This window comes from Phyllobates terribilis, unplaced genomic scaffold (assembly GCF_046119375.1).
Source record: "Phyllobates terribilis strain yellow unplaced genomic scaffold, ASM4611937v1 Scaffold_2__4_contigs__length_985480577, whole genome shotgun sequence".
NCBI lineage: Eukaryota > Metazoa > Chordata > Amphibia > Anura > Dendrobatidae > Phyllobates > Phyllobates terribilis.
Window position 1 is genome coordinate 191,656,662 of NW_027362762.1, and position 23,736 is coordinate 191,680,397.

General features: G+C 42.8%; 1 protein-coding gene across 5 annotated transcripts in view; it reads left to right on the top strand.

The window, feature by feature from the left end:
* The first annotated feature begins 728 nt into the window (after positions 1–728).
* DGKA (diacylglycerol kinase alpha) overlaps positions 729–23,736 on the top strand; it is a 257,102-nt gene continuing 234,094 nt past the window's right edge. For 3 of the 5 annotated variants that reach the window (XM_073663706.1, XM_073663701.1, XM_073663702.1), the window contains exon 1: positions 729–1,135. Coding sequence is in view for 2 of the 5 variants with exons in the window: in XM_073663701.1 (XP_073519802.1) it covers positions 1,046–1,135 (90 nt within the window). In the remaining 3 variants the exon portion in view is untranslated. The remainder of the gene's footprint in view (positions 1,136–23,736) is intronic. The other 2 variants (XM_073663704.1, XM_073663703.1) reach the window with 1 other exon arrangement.

Here is a 23,736-nt window from a genome sequence, read left to right on the forward strand (position 1 = left end):
CGTCTTTATGTACATTTCTGCTTCAAAAACTGCTAGCAGTTTATTTATTATTTGGCTTCATTCACATGATCATTATTTGATCAGTATTTTACATAAGTATTTGTAAGTCAGAACCAGGAGTGGGTGATAAATACAGAAGTGGTGACGTGTTTCTATTATTCTTTTCCTCTGGTTGCTCCACTACTGGTTTTGGCTTACAAATACTGAGGTATAAATACTGACTAAATACTGAAAGAGTGTGAACGTGGCCTTAAGTAGAGCTGTAAAAAAAAACTGAAAACATCAGAAAAAAAGATGCCTCAAAAACGTTGAAAAAATGCCGAGGAAACGACAACAAACGTTGCAAAAAAAAAAGACACTTCAGATTTACAAAGCTCAAAGGAAATTTGAGAAATCCTTGAAGCGTCTCCGATGGGTATTCTTGGCTACCAGAAATAGATGTGGAGTGCACATATATGCACAGTATGGCTGACGCACCCACCTATGAGAACGGGGCAGGCCACCGTCATTTATCACAATGTAATAATGTAACTATTTGTGAGGTAAATGTTTGTTCTGGAATAATCAGCCCCTCCACTGTGTACCATGAGGAAATCCACCGACCCCCGCCATGATTTACTACATGGAATAAGAAGAAGGCGGCAAGAAAAGCCGCAGCCGCAGAGATGTCTGTGAGGATTCCCCAGTATTATGAGTGCAGCTCTGGCGTCATCAGCAGCAGTGGGGGCTATGGCTGCTCCTCCTGCACAGTACAAAGCTCATGTACAGTAGGCAGGGATTCCTCCGGCTCTGCTATGTCAGTCACCTCACAGATGTGTTTGTCAGGGGAGAGGCCGCCTCATAGAGGGTGTGAGCTTCGCTCTGGAGGCTCTCCAGCTTTCTGACTAAACCTGCTTTAATCTTCCCCCTCAGTAACATGTAACCATTATTGTTAGTTACACTGGTGAAGTTTCACTTCCTGGCAGAGACTTCATCTGGGCGACATCTTATTACTTTTATTCGCCGCCCCCTGCGTGTTTTACCCTGTTCTGGGCTCTTTTATCTTATGTTTTGTGGCCACATCCTGTGTGACAGAATAGCAGAGGAGAAGACGCGACCGTCCCCAGTGAGGAGGAGCAGCCCGGGCTGCACACAGGTAAGCGCCATGTAGCTCGGGCTCTGATGGGCTTTTGGCCTAAAAACTGCACAGGGGGGCGGCTGCTGCTGGGGTCTGGCAGAGCAATAGTTAATCTAATCATTGCAGACATCAGCTTAATGAAGCTACTGGGCACCAGTGGCTAATGGTTGCGAGTGGAGCAGCGTGTTCCCCTATTACCTGTGGGTCATCCATAGCTGTCTATGCAGAATCAGTAAGGCTACAAGGCAGCTGCTCTGAGTTATGGAACTACAAGTGTCAGCACTTCCCGCCTGTGCTTGCTGATGCTGCAGTCCTGTCCATCATGTGTGATCTATGGTGGACACTGCCTAAGGGTTGGCGTGCAAGCATTAGAATTGCTTGAGTTTTGTATTTTTCACCACTGTTGTGTCACAGGCGCATCTAATCATGTGTAGTGGGGTCACAACATTCACAATTATGGTGCTCATCCCTCGAAAATAGCAGCTGCTTACTGGGGTTACAAGGAGCGGGATCGGGGCAATCATCAGATCACGTTTACAGAGGGTGATAAGGGTGATGCCTCTGATAGGACAACCCCTTTAAGTTTTCACGATAAGTTTTTGATACTGTGCAAAAAAATAGCATCATAACATTCCAGAAAAGCGGATGGGATTTATAGAGATCTCGTTGCCGCAATGCTTTTTTTTTTTTTTTTTTTACGCAGCATAAACTGACCTGTGGTGCGTCTTTGAAATCCGCAAGATGTCAATTGCAGTAAATATGTATTTTATTTGTGGTAACAAAAGAAACATGTAATCTACAAATGACTGTATCAGTAAAGTTTTATCAAAACCAAGTATAAAAAAGTCCAAAACAAAGAAGTTTTATTTAAAACAAGACATACCAAAAAAGAGATGAAACGCTTGTAAAAAATAATGCACTCAAAACCGCAATGAAAAGGATGCACATAACCTAATTTAGCCTAATAGGTGCAGAAATGCTGGAGAAAATCTGCAACATCAAAAACTCACCAAATACTCATTGTAGGCACACAGCCAGAGGCTACATTCCCATGATGACCTTTTGGTGAGTTTTTGATGTTGCAGATTTTCTGCACCATTTCTGCATCCATTAAGTGAAATTGGTTACTTGCATTTTTTCAAAAATACGCAAAAAAAAAATACCTCACCAAAAACTCTTCATGGGCACACTGCCTTAAAGAGATTTTTTCCTTTTCCACTATGATAAATGCATATGGTGCTGGCTTTCCGGAAGGATTTGAATGTGGGAAATCCACAGAGTTATGCTGTGTTAGATAAGCAGATAATTTTTATAAATTACAGCTACACATTATTTTTTGAAATGCACAGATCGGTCAGTTATTTCTGCAATGCATGGGGTGAAATCGGCCACAAAAAAACTAAATTAGTAGATACAGACACCATTGACTAGTGCACACTGTTCATCAATAGCTAGAGGGGCTCTAATTCTGGAAGCCCTCGTGCCACTTTGTATTGCATGGTAGCCCATTGACTTCAGTGGGATGTTGACTTGTCAGCAACTTCCACCAGGTATAACTAACTTTGGCAGGTTCCAAGAGATGCACAAAGCCTTCAGAGGGTTCTTCGCAAATTGTGATATGTCTTTGGGCACAGAAAATGATGCCACTGTCTGGGGCATACACGTAGCTCTCTCAGGGCTACTCTTATTATAAGTGTCAAATTGCTATTTATTAATTCACTTGTTATTAAAATTTCTCTCCTTATTCAAGAACAGAGGATTTTTTAGTTTTTGTTTACTCCTCATTACCTAGGTTACCTCTGCTGTGTAGCAGTTTAGCAGTGGCGGCTGGTTTCGTAAGCAAGTAGTGCAAAGCTCTTTCCAATAGAGCATGCAAGTGCTGCTCTGGATCTGGCCACATTCAGTGCCCCTGCTGTCCTCCGATGCTGCAGAAGCACAACTGTCCCAAATAGCCGTTTCGGAGAGCACACAGTTTGGGCCAGTGCTCGATTATTCCGCCAGTCTAAACTGTCAGTCAAAGAGGAGCCCACTGTTCCCATCTCCTCTCTCCACACTCCCTTTCCCTCAACATGCAAGATGGCAGGGAAACGGTGCAATTCTGCAAGTCTGTTTAAGGCTGCGCGCCCATGATGCGTTTTTCATGCGTTTCCGCTGCGGAATTTCCGCAGCGGAAACGCATCAAAAACGCTTGGTAATCCGCACCCCATGGTCCCCAATGGCATTCCGCAATGTTAGTGCACATGCTGCAGATTTTTCCGCAGCGTTTCTGCAGCGCTCATAAATCCGCAGCATGTTCATTAATTTTGCAGAAGCGCAGCGGAATTGCCGCCATTGACTTGCATCGAGACACATATAATGTGCGTCTGTACATTATATGCGGTTCAATGTGCGTATGGTACCCAGTTCTGGAGGAGAGAAGACTCTCATCCAGACCTAGGTACCATTGTACCTGTAAAAAAAGAATAAAATAATAAATAAAGTTTATATTCACCTGTCCGGCGGCTTCTCTCTGCTTGAAGGCAGCGCTTATCTTCCAGGACCTGAGATGATGTCGCAGTCATGTGACCGCAGGCTGTCTCGCGAGAGCCCAGCAACCAGGAAGAAGCCAGGACAAGCGCGACAGCACACGCGGCGGGGCATCGGAGGTAAGTATAGCTTTATTTTTTTATTTTTACGGTCACACTATATAAATCCATGCCGTTTGCATGGATTTATATAGTGTCACCTAGTTGTCAAGCACTTTCCAAGTGATGCTATCGCCTGGAAAGTGCTTGTCAGTCCACATGCGGAAACGCATGCATTAACGCATGTGAATCCGCATGTGAATCCGCATGTATTCTGCATGAAAAACGCATGCACAATCTGCATGCGTTTTTTTCTGGCAAGGGAGATGCAGAAACGCTGCAGAAATTTTCTGCTTCATTTCTGCATCGTGGGCACATAGCCTAAGCCATTGCAGGTAATGTGTTGAGAGAAGCATTGCAAACTGCGTATATCTATCACATGTCCAGGTGCATCTCACTAAATTAGAATATCATCAAAAAGTTAATTTATTTCAGTTCTGCAATACAAAAAGTGAAACTCATATATTACATAGTCATTACAAACAGTTATCTATTTAAATTGTTTATTTCTGTTAATGTTGATGATTATGGCTTACAGCCAATGAAAACACAAAAGTCATTATCTCAGTAAATTAAAATAATTAACAAAAAACATCTGCAAAGGCTTCCTAAGCGTTTAGAAAGGTCCCTTAGTCTGTTTCAGTAGGCTCCACAATCATGGGGAAGACTGCTGACAGATGTCCAGAAGGCAGTCACTGACACATTCCACAAGGTCCCATAGTTCCAATTTCCATTTGGAAATCAAGATCTCAGAGTCTGGAGGAAGAGTGGAGAGGCCACAATCCAAGCTGCTTGAGGTCTAGTGTGAAGTTTCCACAATCAGTGATGGTTTGGGGAGCCATGTCATCTGCTGGTGTAGGTCCACTGTGTTTTATCAAGACCAAAGTCAGCACAGCCGTCTACCAGGAAATTTTAGAGCACTTCATGCTTCCCTCTGCCGACAAGCTTTTTGGAGATGGAAATTTCATTCTCCAGCAGGACTTGGCACCTGTCCACACTGCCAAAAGTACCAATACCTGGTTTACAAACAACAGTATCACTGTGCTTGATTGACCAGCAAACTCGCCTGACCTTAACCCCATAGAGAATCTATGGAGTATTGTGAAGCGGAAGATGAGAGACACCAGACCCAACAATGCAGACGAGCTGAAGGCTGCTATCAAAGCAACCTGGGCTTCCATAACACCTCAGCAGTGCCACAGGCTGATCGCCTCCATGCCACGCCGCATTGATGCAGTAATTGATGCAAAAGGAGCCCTGATCAAGGATTGAGTGCATTTACTGAACATACATTTCAGATTTTAACCCTTTAATAACCTTGGGATTTTCCATTTTTGCGTTTTTATTTTTTGCTCCCCTTCTTCCCAGAGCTATAGCCTTTTTATTTTTCTGTCAATATGGCCATGTGAGGGCTTATTTTTTGCAGGACAAGTTGTACTTTTAAACGCCATCACTGGTTTTACCATATCGTATACTGGAAAACGGGAAAAAAATTCCAAGTACGGTGAAATTGCAAAAAAAATGCAATTCCACAGTTGTTTTTTTTTACCACGTTTACTGAATGCTAAAACTGACCTGCTATTATTCTCCAGGCCATTACGAAAATCCAAAGCTTGCTAAAAAAAAAAAAAAAATGGTGCAATTTTTCGGGATCTGGGGCTGGGTGATGGCTTATTTTTTGTGTATTGAGCTGACATTTTTAATAATACCATTTTGGGGTAGATTCAATGTTTTGATCGCCCATTATTACAATGTTACAACGACCAAAAAACCGTAATTCTGGCGTTTAGAATTTTTTTCTCGTTACGCCGTTTACCGATTGGATTAATTATTTTTTTATATTGATAGATCGGGCGATTCTGAACGCGGCGATACCAAATATGTGTATGTGGGGTTTTGTTTGTTTTTTTTATTTTGAATGGGGTGAAAGGGGGATGATTTAAACTTTTATATATTTTTTTATTTTCTTTTATATTTAAAAAAAAATGTTTTTTCACTTTCTGCTTGCTTCTATAGCCTCCATAGGAGACTAGAAGCTGCAGTTGTCAGATTGCCTCTGCTGCATACAAGTGATGAGCAGATCGCTTGTATGCAGCAGAAATGCTCACCTGCTATGAGCACCGACCACTGGGTGGTGCTCATAGCAATCGAGACATGACAACCATAGGGGTCTGCTGCAGACCCCGGGTTGTCATGCCCACCCATCGGTGACCCGCAATCATGTAACGGGGTCACTGATGGGCGGGGCTAATGCCGCACTTCCAGCGCGGCGATGTTAAATGCCGCTGTCAGAGATTGACCACGGCATTTAACTGGTTAACAGCCGCGGGTGTATCGCTATTCCACCCTCCGCTGTTGCGGGCACATGTCAGCGGTAGAAATCAGCTGACAGGTGCCCGGTTCAGTGCGGGCTCAGCGCCAGAGCCAGCGCTAAACCGGGGGTGATGGCCTGGGGCGTACTAATATGCCCCAGGCCAGAAAGACGTTAAAAACATTTTTCAAGCTGTTGTTATAAAGTATTCTAATTTACTGAGATAATGACTTTTGTGTTTTCATTGGCTGTAAGCCATAATCATCAACATTGACAGAAATAAACACTTGAAATAGATCACTCTGTTTGTAATGACTCTATATAATATGAGTTTCACTTTTTGTATTGAAGAACTAAAATAAATCAACTTTTTGATGATATTCTAATTTAGTGAGATGCACATTTAATTTATTCTTGGTCTTCCATTTTGCAGCCATTGTGGAAACGCTAATAGAAATATTTTAGGATGTCCATGAAAATGAGTGGGGATCAGTTGTTATTGGTGGACACTGATAGTACTACAAAATAATGCTGATCAGTCCCTGAGGGATTACTTGCCAACAAGACATTGACAGGAATGTATTCTGTAACATATACATAAGCAGATATACTGCAACCTGTCTATACCTGCAAGTTTTCGTAACGCATAGACTGGAGCTCTGAGGATGCTTCTCTTTCCATTTTTACCCCTAATCTCATGTCCTGCACATTATGTGCAGGTAAAAGCAGTAGATGAGCAGGAACAGAACAATCTGGTTGCTTAGCTTTGAAGAACGCATGCACCATTATTTGTATCCTATATATGATGGACAGTTCTGTTAGGTGAGGCTGACAGGCACATTATTGAGGTATTTCAATGATATGATCTGAGTAGACTCATTATTTTACATTATAAGGCCCTAATTCATCAATATTGGTGTTTTGCATGCTAGTCTTGATGAAGAGTGGGATGGAGTAAGATGTGCCTCGTAATTATTAGGTGCATCTTTCAGCTGCCATGCACCACCACAAGAACATTTCTGTCCTAATTTATGTCACTTTTGTGGATTAAATTATGATTAATTTGTTGGCCCCTGTCTGCTTAGCATTGCCCTCTTTCCGTAAAGTCGGAGGAGTTGGCCAGGACTGGCATAAAAAAGCCAAGAGTAAAAAAATATATATAATAATAATTATGAGCTATGAGTTAGGCAAAAAGTTTTAAACATTTCAAACAGTTTTCAATCAAAATTCTGTCAAACTGTTAGATGAATCAGCACAAGTCTCTATGTACTTTGTTCTGGTTTTACATAAGGGCTCATTCAGGCATCAATTTTTTGCGAACGAGCGATGTGGGCCCGTGAAAAAAAACAAGCAACACTCGAGTGTTTTTCATGGACTGTTAGATAGAAGGTCTAAATAAAAAATTTTTTCACATATGAGAAAAATTCTTGAAAATCGGACCAAACTCCAATGAAGCTTGGATGACACTCTTAGGCTATGTTCACACATACTGTGTTTTTTTCTGCAGCTAAGTCTGCTGACAACTTTTCTCTGGCAGGAAAACAGCTGTGTCAAAGAAGCAGGTTTTACTGCATTTTTTGATGCGGTTTTGCAGCGTTTTTTTTCACTGTCCTTCTGTCCCTATTTAGGCATGTACATAAAATTCTGTGAAAAAAAGAATCCCATTCTATTTTGCCATCAAAAATGCTGGAAAATGCAGGTGCATTTTTTGCTGAGTTTTTAGTGCGTATTTGCAGCATTTTTTTTTCACCACCCATTACTTCCTATGGGTGAAAAAACGCTGAAAGAAGTGACATGCTCTCTTTTCCAAATACGAAAGCAAGGCGGAAAATATGCAGCAAACAAAGAGCAACAGTGTGAACAGAGAATTCTGCTTTCTCATAGACTTTGCTGGTACTGCCAGACGCAGCTGAAAATTTGCATAAAAATCTGTTGCAAAATACAACCTGTGTGAACATAGCCTTAAAATCACTGATGAAACTCAGTCTGGTTTTTTTTCATACATGAAAAAAACCTGAAGTTTGAATGAGCCCTAATTGTGTTCAGTCTGGGCAATTCTCTGTAAGTCTTCAATCACATCTGCATTGGAGGCTCCTTTAGGAACCTGCTTTGGAGATTCTGACATAAAGACAATAAAAATAGCTATCCTTTTTCCATGTAAGATTACTTGCAACATGACAGAAACCAATCAGACACCTTTTATAGTTCATAAGATCCGTTTAGGCATAGTTGGTGTCTGTTATGTGACGGAACAGTTACAGCTTGGAATTTTTATTTTTTTCTGATCCTATGATGGAGAATCCATATCACAGATGTGAATAGCCTTAAAGGGAACCTGTCACCAGAAAAAACACTATTAACCTGCAATATGGGGTTAATATGCAGCATAATAGCGTTATTAACCTGCACGGTACCTGCACTTAGTCTAACACTGTGGGGAGAAAATTAATTTTATTCCCCCCAGCAACATTTGGTTTCTGTCACGGGGGTGGCGCGGCGTGGGTTCAGTCACCTGAATTCACGCCGGTGCCACCCTATGACTGAAACCGTATGCTGCTGGGGGGAATAAAGTTAATTTTCTCCCCCAGCATTTGGCTAAGTGCGGGCGCCAGGCAAGTTAGTAATGCTATTAACCTGCAGATTAACTCCCTATTTGAATAATAATGGTGTTTTTTTTCTTGTGACAGGTTCCTTTTAAACACATCAGGAGCACAAATCTCTATTGGCCTGGTAGTTTTCTACAATGTATAAGGGTACATGCCCACGATAAAGAATAGTGCACTGCGTCCAAAACGTTGTGTTCTACATTACAAGCACAGTGGATGGGATTCATAGAAATACCATGCCCATCGTGCTTCTTTTTAATGTTGCGTAAACTCGCCTGCGGTGTGGGTTTACGAGCCGCAGCATGTAAATTTCTGTAGTAGAGGCGCTAGTCTTCTGTGGGAATTTTACCCAATAGACTGGCATTACATGCAGTAAATCTGCATAGTTCCAAAACACATGGGTTTAATGTATAACGTAGCGAAAATACGCTGTGTCCAAGACGCTAGTATTCCTGATCGTGGGCGTGTACTCTAAGTGTAGGCAAGTCCAGGCTTTTTAGCTCAGACTGGATACATTTTGTGTCATAGTCTCAGCTGTGATCTTTGGAATTTTAAAACTTTTACCCTGAGGATATAAACTAAAATGTTCCCATACACTGACTGCAAATAGAGAGCTTCAAATTTGCTGGAATTGAGACCTAGTACATTAGAACGTTGCAGTTTTCTTTAGACTTGTAGCTGGTAAAATGATTTTGCTCTTCCTTTAGATAGCTTCATTTCTGCCCTTTTCAAGGATGCTGGCATTCATCATTGCCCAAGTGACATATCAGGAACATAACCTTGAGCCAGTTTCCCAGGCCCTCTGCAATAGAATACTGGCATGCGGCAGCGCTAGTCTCCGTGTTATGCCATCACTTTGTAATGAGGATTTCATCATTAGTGCTTACGGTACACTCACAGATTGTCAGTTTTTTTTATATAATAGTCTTCACGCCCAACAATTGACAGATATCATCTTTATTTTTCAGTATAAATAATACTTCAACAACCCCGTTGTTAGTGTTACAGATTGTTCACATGGATTTTGACTTGTGTTCCACACTGAAATTCTCATGCAATCTCTGCGTATTTCACCTTCCATTAATTTCAATGAGAATTGCTTCATAGGTTATTTGACAGATTTTTTTCCCCCATGGATTTGAAATCTGCATCAGGGAAGAAAAGTAAGTGAAGTGTTCCTTTTAGTAATGAGTGTTTCGCTAAGAAATCTTGTAGCCACATAGAAGTTAGGCTTACTCAATGAGCCTCAAGCTCGGTTCACATTAATACATTGTTGTCTGCCAAGCACTACATAAGAGTTCCTGCCAGAATCCCCAAAAACTGTATTCTGACTGGAGCCCCAATAAAGCTCAGCCAAAGCAATTCATTTAAGGTAGACCTGGACTTGCTCAGTAAAACTTAGTTAAATGGCAACAAAAAATCCCTGAGCTCCCCTCATTTTGCCGCTTTTATCTGTCTTTCACCTCATCATTCTATTGCCGAGATATTCATGTTTTATCTTTTTTGGAGAGCAGTATTTGAAATCTCTGCTTGCAGACCAATTGCTAGCCTGCGCTTTTTCCCTTCCCAGAAGTTGCCAATCACAGTTCAGCAGCATCTGAGACTGCTAGACCAACTGGCAAACTGTGATTGGCAGCGTCTGGAAGAGAGGGAGAGTGAACGCCCCCAGAAAAGACAAGACTCTGGAGAAACACCCTGTTGATCTGCAAGCAGAGATTTCACATACTGTACTCCAAAAGCAAGAAATGTGAATATCTCTGCAATGGAGTGACACAGCGCAAAATGAAAAAGAGAGGCGGAATCAGTGGAGCATAGGGATTTTTACAAGGTATTTTACTCTGTGGAATGCAGTATTTTTGGTGATGTAGTGCTCTGTGGAGATTATTGACAGAAAATCCAACACAAAAACATTGTGACTTGATGTGACTTCCAAAATTGGAAACATTTGTAACTCCATGGTTTAGTTGCAGATCGCAACGTGACACCACAGGAAATCATTACATCCAATATTATGATATGTTGCCGTGTAGCCCTAGCCTAATAAGTTGTGCTACATTGTTATGTTTTTGGAATCCAGAAAGCTGATGCCATTTTCTACAATTGTGAGGTGGGGCTTGTATGAATGATTTTGGGATAATTTGTTCCCCCTTCTTTCATACACCTTGAATTATTGTAGCCAGCACATAACTTTTTATATGAGGGGATGTACTGCCGATGCATAATAATTTTTATGGCTGCATGAAATTTACAAACAACAACAAATTAGTATTTGTTGTGTGATTCCGAGTTGTTAGGGTCATGGAAGTTACTGAAGCACATTTATGCTGTAATCACACTTGTAGTCCTAGTACCATGCCTAATGGCAGTACTATGTGCAGTTTTTTTGAGCCAAAGCCAAAAATGGATTAAGATGATACAGTAAATATAAAGGAACGACTAATACTACTTCCTGTTGGATACACATCTGGCTTTAGCATAAAAAAAATTGCATGTTTATTTATAGTCCTAGGATACATTCTCATGGTGGACGCAATCACATATTATAGGAAACATGTGAAAATGGCACTATTTTTTCTGCAAAATCCTGGCAGTCTTGAAATAAAATGCAACTTGACCTTGTAGGGTGAATATACTCTAGAGGGGTTTACCAATGATGACTTTTATGTCCTGTGCACAATCTAATAAACAGGTCTTGTCTAACTACAAAACTGGAATACCTGGTTCCTTTTTGTGAGTTATTGCCTGTTCATCAGACTCCAGACATTTCTGTTTTTAAATGAGTCTTCCCACAAACAAAGTTAATTTTAATCAACATTTTAATCAATAGATCTTGGATTAATAATAACTTCCACATTTGGATGTGTTTAAAAAAAAAATTCCTGTGCTGAGATAATCTTATAAATGTGCCCCTGCTGTGTACTTTGTAATGGCTGTGTCTGACCGTACAGGAACATGGTCTGATCATACCACATCTCCTGGGTGGTGGAGGAAGGAAAAGAGTATACAAGGAAATGTTTTGCCTCACAAAAAAGATTCTGCTGTGATCCCGTGCTGTCCTGTCTTAATACTCCTTTTTTTTTTCTCCCCTGCCCAGGAGCTGTGGTATGATCAGACCATGTTCCTGCACGGTCAGATACAGCCATTATATCAGCACAAAAAAAAATGTTGTCAACACATCCAACTATAGAAATTATTTTATTGCAAGATCTAATAATTAAAATGTACTTTGTTTGTGGGAAAACCCCATTAAATAAAGGGTTGTTAATATCCTAAATTTGGTACTGTGTGAGGACATGTGATGAGATCATTGCTGGAGAAATAATAAAGGTTCATTGTGAGCTACAACTACTATTCTGTAGGAGTAAAGCAGATCTTCAGAAGACTTCCACTTACCACCCATTTACAGAAGGATAAATGCAGTGTGGAAAACAGATTGTGTGTTTCCGCTCTCTTGTTATATGGCTGCTTTGTAAACAGGTCCTGTATGGAGTCAAAAAGTGAACATATGCACTGATTCATCGTTGCTTTTAAAAGTAGCCTCTGCAGATTTTTACACCTTAAACTAATGTCATCCATGTAAATTCCTTGTAAAGTTGATGACTTCCATATCTTTGATTTATAAGATAGTGCCTCTGTTTTATATAAATCCATAAGTAAATTTTCATGCAAACAAGCCGCAAGTACAGGTGGCAGGGTCCGGCGCTTACTGCTCTCCGACCTCTCGCCCTCTTTCCCCGTCTGCTACCGGCCCCCTTTCAGTGACTGACAGGTCACTCTTCTCTGTTACCTCCCCCCCACATTTAGGTCTTGTACAAGCGCTGTAATTCCCAGGGCGATGCATGTGCATAATGACAGTCCGGCTATCGAACTTAATCTTAAGATCTCACATGGGGGAACAAGTCACAGAGAAGAGTGACCTGCAGTCAGTGACAGGAGGCTGGTGGCGGGAAGGGAGAGAGGCCAGAGAGCTGTATGTGCAGTGCCATACCCCCAGCACTTGCAGCTCATTTCCATGAAAATCCACCAATAGATTTCTATTAAAACAGAGGCACAGATTTATAAAACAGGTATGGACTTCGTCAACATTACAGGGACTTTACATACAGTTGAAACCAGAAATTTACATACACTATATAAAAAGACACACGTGCATGTTTTTCTCAATATCTGACATGAAATCAGAATAATCCTTTCCTGTTTTAGGTTAATTAGGATTATCATAACTTTTAATATCTGCCAAATGCAAGAATAATGAGAGAGAGAGAGAGAGAGAGAGAGAGAATGTTTTAAGGCATTTTTATTACTTACTGCAAAGTCAAAAGTTTACATACACTAAGATTACTATGCCTTTAACAATTCTGGACTGCCCATATGATGATGTCATGTGTTTGGAAGGTTTTTTGGCAACATCTGAGCTAATTAAAGACACACCTGTGGATGTATTTTAATGCACACCTGAAACACACTGCTTCTTTGTGTAGTATCATGGGAAAGTCTAAAGAAATCAGCCAAGATATCAGGAAGAGAATTGTAAACGTGCACAAGTCTGGCTCATCCTTGGGTACAATTTCAATATTCCTGAAGGTGCCTCGTTCATCTGTTCAAGCAATTACACGCAAGTACAAACAAGATGTGAATGTCCAGCCATCATACCCCTCAGGAAGGAGACTGGTTCTGTGTCCCAGAGATGAACATGCTTTGTTCCAACATGTGCATATCAACCCAAGGACAAAAGCAAAAGACCTTGTGAAGATGATGGCGGTGTTAGAACCCTCCTGTTTGTTTTTGTTTCTATCTTGTGTTTTGCGGTCACGTGACCATCTTCCTATATATTCCAGCTCCGCCCTTCTGGCTTTGCTGGACTTCAGTGTTGTTTTGACTGTCTCTCTAGCCAGGTGCTTTTGTGCCTATCTATCTCTAGTTTACTTGGTCCTCTGGGACCTCTAGTACTTTTGTCAGTCTATCTTTTGCTCTGCAACAACTTCTGTTAGGTGGTGTCCCGTTTTTGTCCCAGTCCTTAGTTCTTTTAGGGACCCCTCCCTTTCTCTATAGGTCTCCGTTCAGACTAGCCAAGGACGAAGGCGGGTCTGTTCACAAGGAATCTGTTCACAAGGAACAGGTTGCCCGCTACAACGTAGGGACTCAGCTTAGTCTTACTGTAGGGACAGCTCTCCCCATCTTTCCCTAGTTTATGTTGCAGATCATAACAGGCGGAAGCTGGTAAGACAGTGTCATTAACCACAGTGAACCGAGTACTGTATCAACATGGGCTGAAAGGCCACTCTGCCAGGAAGAACCATTACTCCAAAGGAAACATAAAAAAGCCACATCAATGTTTGCAAATGCACACAGGAATAAAGACCTTAATTTTTGGAGACGTGTCCTGTGGTCTGATGAAACTAAAATTGAACTTTTTGGGCATAATGACCATCGTTGCGTTTGGAGGAAAAAGGGAGAAGCTTGGAAGCCTAAGAACACCATCCGAACTGTGAAACACGGGGATGGCAGCATCATGTTGTGGGGTTGTTTTGCTGCAGGAGGGACTGGTGCACTTTAGAAACTAAATGGCACCATGGGAAAAGATTATGTGGCAATACTGAAGCAACATCTCAAGACATCAGCCAGGAAGTTAAAGATTGGGCGGAAATGGGTCTTCCAAATGGACAATGACCCGAAGCATGCTACCAAAATGGTAACAAAGTGGCTTGAGGATAACAAAGTCAATGTTTTGGAGTGGCCATCACAAAGCCCCGATCGCAATCCTATTGAAAATTTATGGGTAAAGCTGAAAAAGCAGGTGAGAGCAAGGCAACCTACAAACCTGGATCAGTTACACCAGTTTTGTCAGGAGGAATGGGCCCAAATTCCGACCAACTATTGTGTGAAGCTTGTGGAAGGATATCCCAAACGTTTGACCCAAGACATTCAGTTTAAGGGCAATGGTACCTAATACTAATGAAATGTATGTAAACTTTTGACTTTGAAGTAAGTAATAAAAATGTCTTAAAACATTCTCTCTCATTATTCTGGCATTTAGCAAATATTAAAAATTATGGTAATCCTAATTAACCTAAAACGGGAAAGGTTAATTCTGATTTCATATCAGACATTGAGAAGAACATGCATATGTGTCTTTTTATATAGTGTATGTAAACTTCTGATCTCAACTGTAAATGGCATTTATTTGGAGTCTAAAAACCCCTTGAAAGGTTCCTGATAAGTCTTTTTTTTTCTGGAGTATTAAGTGTTTTAATAGTGACTTCTTTCTTTGTGCTTTATGCATCTTTATTTGTACTTTTTTTTTAAGTTAAATTTACTTAGTTTCATCTGTTTCTTCTTTTGTTTTGGCCTTATGGCCGTGGTTATGGTTATCCAGATGTCTTAGCCTAATTCTTCATATGGGACTTTTCAAATTGTTGTAACATTTTTATGCAATTAATTTCCAGTACCCCAGTTGAGTATAAAATGTCAATTTTTTTCTTTGCACAGTTGAATACTAATGTGCCACATTTTAAAGGATTGGGAAGCTTTCCAGTCTGAAATGGCTCAAAAACCACAAAAGACAAAGCTAAAGCTTTATTTTGCATTTGCACAAAATTCACCAACTTTCATGAGCCATTCTTAAGAATTTGGTGAAAAATCTGTCTGCAAATAATACAAGACAAAAAAAAACGTCACTTAAAAAAACAAAAAACAACCAAATGATGAGTGTGCTCCACAATGCACATTGACCACTAATAAAAAAGACAAGGTACATTTATTGGTCATACTCAAAAAAATGCATATATCAGTATATTTTATAACATCAGCACGAGTAGCCTGCTGACAAACCCAGGTTTTGCCTTCTTTGTTCCAGATAAAACCACTGTCTCTCTGCTTCCATAATCTCACTGTATGAGCAATGAGACTATGGACCATTGAACTATGTGTCCAATGTTCAAAGTAAGCAGACAAGTTATATCTGCTAACATTCCTCGGCATTGTAAAGTAAGAGACATATTCTGTCAGAGGAGTCGATCTTGAGCAAATTAATGTCAGTTGAAGCACTCACTACTAGGGATGTAGTGATAATTTTATTGCAAGCTCCTAAATTTACTATGATGATATTAAACAGCTATATAAACCAGTAGCCAATGGAGTGGCCCTTTTTTATTTAAATCATACAATGTCTAGGGAAATGCCAAATATAGTTTAATGTGGATAAATGTAAAGTAGTGCACTTGAGCAGAGAAAACTAAATATAGGGTGGGCCATTTATATGGATACACCTAAATTAAATGGGAATGGTTGGTGATATCAACTTCCTGTTTGTGGCACATTAGTATATGGGAAGGGGAAAACTTTTCCAGATGGGTGGTGACCATGACAGTCATTTTGAAGTCGGCCATTTTGGATCCAACTTTATTTTTTTCAATGGGAAGAGGGTCATGTCACACATCAGACTTATTGAGAATTTCATAAGAAAAACAATGGTGTGCTTGGTTTTAACGTAACTTTATTCTTTCATGAGTTTTTTACAAGTTTATGACCACTTATAAAATGTGTTCAAAGTGCTGCCCATTGTGTTGGATTGTCAATGCAACCCTCTTTTCCCACTCTTGATACACTGATAGCAACACCGCAGAAGAAATGCTAGCACAGGCTTCCAGTATCTGTTGTTTCAGATGCTGCACATCTCATATCTTCACAGCATAGACAATTGCCTTCAGATGACCCCAAAGATAAAAGTCTAAGGGGGTCAAATCGGAAGACCTTGGTGGCCATTCAACTAGCCCACGACAACCAATCCACTTTCCAGGAAACTGTTCATGTAGGAATGCTCGGACCTGACACCCATAATTTGGTGGTGCACCATCTTGTTGGAAAAACTCAGGGAACGTGCCATCTTCAGTGCATGAAGAGGGCAACACATCATCATGTAGCAATTTCAGATATCCAGTGGCATTGAGGTTTCCATTGATGAAGAATGGCCCCACTATCTTTGTACCCCATATACCACACCATACCATCAAGATACGAGATGTGCAGCATTCCCATTTAATTTAGGTGTATCCATATAAATGGCTCACCCTGTATAATACTGTATTATGGACTAAACAGTGAAACCCTGGGTAAAACTGATACTGAAAAAGACTTGGGGATATTGGTAAACTGTAAACTCAACTATAATAAATTGGGTATAGTAGTACAATGCAGGATGTTCTGTAAATGTTTTCATAAGAATTTGGGAAAGTTCTGAAATGTCCTATAAATGTCTGTTCTGTTCCTGATCTAAGGATCTCGGCTTTTAGTTGAGATGAATCTGTGCTACATTTTATGTACATGCTCAGAAGTGAAGCTCCTCCTCCAGTGCTGTGGAGTAGGAGCTGAAGTCGAGAGTCAGGGAAACTGAGGAGTCGGAGGTTAGGCTTATCGACTTCACAGCCCTGTACAACTTTAGGTTTCATTGTCAAGGCAAATGGCATCATAGGTTCTGATGGCAAGAAGAAAGTTTAGCGTCTCTGTCACACTTAGAATACTATGTGCAGTTTTGGCCACCAGTGTATAAGATGGATATAGCTGAACTTGAGTGGGTGCAGAGAAGAGTGTCAAATGTTATTAAGGAATCGGGTGGACATCAATACCAGGACAGGTTATCAAACTTGACTACTTGAAAAATTACAACTTATTATTTTTTTTATTAATGTACAAATATATGAACGGACAGTACATTGGCTTTTTGTTTTTAGGCCTGTAATCATGAAAATGGGTAGCGTCTATGTCTAATGGAAGGAAAGAAACTTTTAACATCATCATAGACAAGGAGTCTTTACTGTACAAGCCGTGAGACTATGGAACTCTCTGCCACACAATGTTGTGATGGTTGATTGATTGAACAAGATCAGGAAGGCCTGTAGGCCTTTCTTAGAAAATATATTATAGGTAATGAGTACTAGATTTAAGGAGATGGAGCTCTGACCCAGGGATATTTGAGGGTTGCAATATTTGAAGTCAGGAAGAAATGTATCCCCTAATATGAGGCATTCCTTCTTCTGGATCAGCAAGGTAGGAATAGAGGTTGAACTTGATGGACCAGCATGTTTTTTTTTGTTTGTTTGTTTTTTTTGGGGTGGGGGGGTGGGTTTGTTTTCAGTCTTCTTAATTATGTAGACATACAGTATACACAGTACCCGCCGTAGTTTAAGCTAGTTACATATTCAGTTTTTCTGTTTGCACAGTGAAGGGGTGCTGCTACCTTTCCCCCCAGTTTATAGCACTTTGTAAAATGATTTATATGACTTTGGATCCGGTAGACTACTCTAAATACATGGACACATCACACATTGGCATGGTATATATTTGTATTATGTTTTGTTTTGTTTTTTATCTTTTATCTCCAACAACATTTTTTACTCAGCTATAAATTGCCCCTAGCAGCCCCAATGATTTAACTGAAGAAAAAAATAGACTGAGAAATACAGCACCGTATTTTCCGGAGTATAAGACGGCCCCCAACTTTTCCAGTTAAAATATAGAGTTTGGGATATACTCGCCGTATAAGACTACCCCTCTTCTAACGCACATACGGCAAAAATGTTAAAAAAATCAGATTTGATTTCAACATGGTAATTTTAAAGTGATGAACCTTACCGGCGATTGGCTGGTTGTTGTATACAAATCCTGCTTGGATTGGTCAGCTGTCCCTGCCTGCCCAGCTCTCCCTGTCTCCAAGACTATCAGAGTGGTAGCACATCCCTCTGGCCTGCCCTTGTATCCTATTACCGGTACCTCCTTCTCTGCCTCTCTGATCTCGCTCCTAAGGACTATAGTGACGAAGTGAGGGGGCGCCTCACCGGGAAAGTGTAAGTGAAGCAAGCTGCAGGCGTCCGGGACGTCCAGGGTATGGAAAAAAGCTGTGCTGTGCCCAGAAAAACATACCTCTTTCACTCGTCTGACCTCTCAGATCTTGCTCCTGAGGACTGCAGTGAAGCGGCGCAGGCGCGCGTGTGCGAGATCTGAGAGGCAGAGAAGGAGGTAATACAAGGGCGGGCCAGACGAGTAAGAGGCATGTTTTTCTGGGCACAGCACCGCTCTTTCTCTTTTTTCCATACCCCAGGCATCCCGGACGCCTGCAGCTTGCTTCACTTACACCTTCCCAGTGAGGCGCCCCCTCACCTCGTCACTGCAGCCCTCAGGAGCGAGATCAGAGAGGCAGAGAAGGAGGTACCAGTAATAGGATACAAGGGTGGGCCAGAGGGATATGCTACCGCTCTGATAGTCTTGGGAGACAGGCAGGGCTTATAAATTACCATAATTATATGCCCTATAACAGTGGTCCCCAACCTTTTTTGCACCAGGGACCGGCTTGAAGCAAGATCATTTTTCCATGGCCCAGCAAGGAGGGGGTGGGGTGGGCGGGGCTTTGGTCATATGGGGGCGGGGTAATGGAGGGATTTGGAGTTTAGTGCATACTTATCATATAGTGTAGACCAGGTCCCCGCCAGGAGCTATGCCAGGAGCCCCACATAATGTGCTGTGCCAGGAGCCGCATCACTGAGACCCCATCACGCCCTGCAGCAGGACAGGGCAGCTGTCCTGACAGCTGCTGTTCAGCTGCATTTACTTCATCCCAGGGGCGGACACAGACTGTAGTGGGCCCCTGTGCAAGAAATTTTTGGGGGCCCCCCCCGCCCTTCATAAGGCAACAAAGTTATGTAAACATAACCCCCCCATGTGCATCTCTCACCCCCCCATGTGCAGCTCACCCCCGTGCATCTCTCATCCCCCTCCGTGCATCTCTCATCCCCCTCCGTGCATCTCTCATCCCCCTCCGTGCATCTCTCATCCACCCCCGTGCATCTCTCATCCCCCCCGTGCATCTCTCACCCCCCGTGCATCTCTCATCCACCCCCCGTGCATCTCTCATCCCCCCCGTGCATCTCTCACCCCCCCCGTGCATCTCTCATCTCTCCCCTCCCTCCCATGTGCATCTCTCATCTCTCCCCTCCCCCCATGTGGATCTCTCATCTCTCCCCTCCCCCATGTGCATCTCTCATCTCTCCCCTCCCCCCCATGTGGATCTCTCATCTCTCCCCTCCCCCATGTGCATCTCTCATCTCTCCCCTCCCCCCATGTGCATCTCCCATTCCCCCCACTCCTAGTTAATTGTATTTAAAAAAAAATAAAACTTGTTATACTTACCCCCATGCGATCCCTGCAGAATCCTGGCGCTCGTCCAAATCGCTGACACCAGGTTCTCCTGACTTCCGGCCATGTGACGGCGCCGTCACATGACCGGAAGTCAGGGGAATCATGAAGGTGCTGCCGCAGCAGCGCAGCGCTAAGATGTCCCGGACCCGGCGCTTAGCATGCGGCCGGGGGCCCCATGAGGAGAGAGACGCACAAGAGGGGGGCTCCGAGGGGGCTCCTACCGGCCGGGCCCCATACTGGAGTCAGGGCAGTCATGCCCTGATGGCGGCCCTGCTGGAGGCTGGAGGGGCCCCCTCTCCCCGCGGACCGGCTGAAAAACCCCAACGGCCTGGTCCTGGTCCGCGGACCGGCGGTTGGGGACCTCTGCCCTATAAGATGACAGCCGGCGTATAAGACGACTCCTGACTTTTGAGAAGATTTTCAGGGGTTAAAAAGTCGTCTTATACGCCGGAAAATACGGTATATATTATTCAGAGCTCCTCATGGAGCTGCTAGAGTGTTAGATATATTATCTAATAATATGAACATCTGCTTTCAGATAAGACTGTTGTAAAAACTGAATTTAATATGATTACACCAAAGAGCATATGGCTAAAAATACAGTCTAATAACACAATAATGTGCAAATATATTCACAAATTCAAAATACTTTTAACTTTAATTTAAAAAGTAAGAAGATGGTGCAGAATGAGTTGTACCCAAAACTAGAACGCAGTAACTTTCCTGTTATATTTAATGTGCCTGCTTGTTCTTCAGGTAAATCTAGGCCATGGCCGCTGCCAAGGGTATGTTACCATACTGCGTGACCGATGTGTTAAGCATACACTTCAAAGCTACTTGTTCCAAGAGATTTCATTTTGGACAGTAGCAGGGCTTTATTTTGCCTTTTAAAATCAGAGCAAAATATCTCAGCATGTAAATATCTAGATCTGGCCTTGACAACACCCAGTAGCGTTCAGGGCAGTAGAGTCAGTCAGTAAATATATACTGACTCCAGCTGCAAAATAAAAATACAAGATGCCATTAATATAGTGTTAAATAATTAATGCAACAAAAGTATAGTTTGCAAATTTACTTTCAATGGAATGATGATGATTTTGATGAAAATCGTGATAATACCTTCTTGCTACAGTAAATTTGCTATTACTAATTATTATATATGAGTCATTTATAATGGAATTGGGAGTATGGAAAAAAAGATGACTCAGAAGTTTGGCTTCTGCATCCCTGTAGCCATTGTGGCTATGGATACTTACTTATTCCTAGCTTTTTGGGTTAATTTCTATTAATATGAATATTAATTTTACTGCTCCACCACTGATTGACTCAATCTCGTTCTCAAGTCATGTATTTGATCAAACTGTCCATAAATTCATGTATACTCCATTTAAAGTGGTGAAACGTTGTATCTATAAGTAACTCTGGCGGATTTATGTGCACATTAGAAATAGACATGGTATTTTCTGGTTGTCCATGGTGGCCAAATTGTCCATCATGATTTACAGGTGCAACACAAAGTGTGGATCAACAAATTTGGATGTTAGGCCACTTAGCTGTTCTCTCCATGGCTTCAACAAAGTGTAAAAACTGCCTTCTATGTACCAATGTGGCGCCGGGCCGGTCGATTCTTTTGGGATAGTCACGGTGGCGTGACCCGGTCCGTGGCCCCAGGCGGTCAATAATGGAAGGGAATAAAGTTTTGGGAATAAAGTTTTGTGACGCCACCCGTGGTATGCGGCTATAGGTGGCCGCTGCTGCTGTTCAGATCCACTGGGGCCGTTGGTGACGCAGCAGAGACAGTTCAGCTCTCCACGGGTAGAGCTAGGCCCCAGGGCAGTTAGGGTATGTGCACACGATGCAGAAATGAAGCAGAAAATTTCTGCATCATTTCTGCATCTCCCTGGCAGAAAAAACGCATGCAGATTGTGCATGCGTTTTTCCTGCGGATTACATGCGGATTCACATGCGTTTCCGCATGTGGATTGACAAGCGCTTTCCAGGCGATTTTAGCATCACCTGGAAAGTGCTTGACAACTAGGTCACACTATATAAATCCATGCAAACAGCATGGATTTATATAGTGTGACCCGAGAGAGTGTATATACTTACCTCCGATGGCCCGCGCTGTCCTGCTCAATCCGTTCTCCCTCGCCGGCAACTTTGAATTGAAAGACCTGCCGACGTCAGCGTCACGTAACCCGTCACATGACTCTGACGTCAGCGCAGGTCCTACAACTCACTGCAAGTGCCGGGAACCAAGCAGGAGCGGTGCGCGGGCCAACAGATGGTAAGTATACATTTATTTTTTATTTTATTCTTGTTTTACAGCTTTTTTAATGGTACCTGGGTGTGGATGAGACTCTCCTCTCCTCTACACCCGGGTACCATTCGCACATTAGAACGCGCCAATAACGCAAGTACAAATGCAGTCTTGCGGAATTGGCGCGTTCTAATGCAAGTCAATGGCGGCGAAAACGCCGCGTTTACGCAAAAGTAATTGACATGCAGCGGATTTTTGAGCGCAGCGTTTACGCTGCGGAAAAATCCGCATCATGGGCACAGCACATGCGGATTTCAATTGGGGAACATTGCTTCCCTTCTACCATGCGTTTTTCATGCTTTTCCGCGGCGTTTACGCAACTGCAAAAACGCCGCGGAAACGCATTAAATACGCATCGTGTGAACTCAGCCTTAAAGAGGTAGCTTTGTTGTTGGTGTAGTGCAAGGCAGGTGACGCAGCAATTAAGTCAAGAACACAGCGGGGTGCAGTCTTCAAGTTTTTACTCACAGTTCTTATGATGTTCCAGGTTACAACTACCAGCAGGTTATAACAGCCCACTGAGTCCTGTGTCCTCCGGGGAAGTGATCCAGCCAACTCTCAGATAACTTGGGTGCACTTGATCGGGACCCCCTTCTTGTGTATCTTCCCTGGTCGTCTCTCTGCGCTGGCTCTCGCCCTCCTGCCCTGCGCCTCACACACAGTGTCCCGAGCCATTGGCCACGGGCCTTGTCGGGCGACGTCCTCTCTGCCCCCTTTGTTCTATATGGCCACCTTTTCAGCGAATGTGTGTGGTTTTGGCTACGGCACTTAGAGATACCGCAGCCTCCGGTTTGCTAGCTGAGTCTTGCAGTCCTCCACTAGTCTGGGGCTGGTCCCCCACTGTAACCTGATCCCTTCTCCCGACTACGGTCGGCGTGAGTTCGGGCGCACGGGTGGACTCCGCACTTCCCGTGCCCCTAGGATCCCTTCTCTGTCTCTGGAGCCCTTCTCTGACTCCCTCGCTCTTCTCGTTCTCTCTCCTACTGGGCCCCTCAGACTGGGCCCTCACTCTGTCTGGACCCTACTCCTCAACAGTCCTCACTCACTGGGCGCTTCTAGATGTTTCTACCTGTCTTTTTATACTCTCTGTCATGTGACCCACATCACTAACTGTCACTCTACGTGGTCCCCTCTACCTTCAGTCCTTCCTTGTGTGCTCCCCTAAACTACTTCCTCCACCCACCTCCTCTACCTAGTTCCCTCCTCCAGACAGGGACAGGGACTGTGCTCTCCTTCAGGAGCAATCTTGCCCTTCCCTACTGCAGTGATGTGTTGTTGGATGTGGGTGTATGGGTCCCGGGTGGTGCTCCCTCCTTACCCGAGAGTGGGGTACCACACCTCTGGCTGAGATGCAGTACCTCTGTGGCAACTGGACCCGCAGGGGCACCACATACCTCACTTCTTGTTTATAAGCCAATAATCAAATAGTGAGAAAGCCAGTGGTATAACAATGAATTGCTGAGGTATCCCAGCAAGAACAGGTGGAGCTTAGTAAAACTACAAAACCGTAGCAATTATTGGTAAACAGGGCTGTGGAGTCGGTAAGCCAAACCTCCGACTGCGACTCC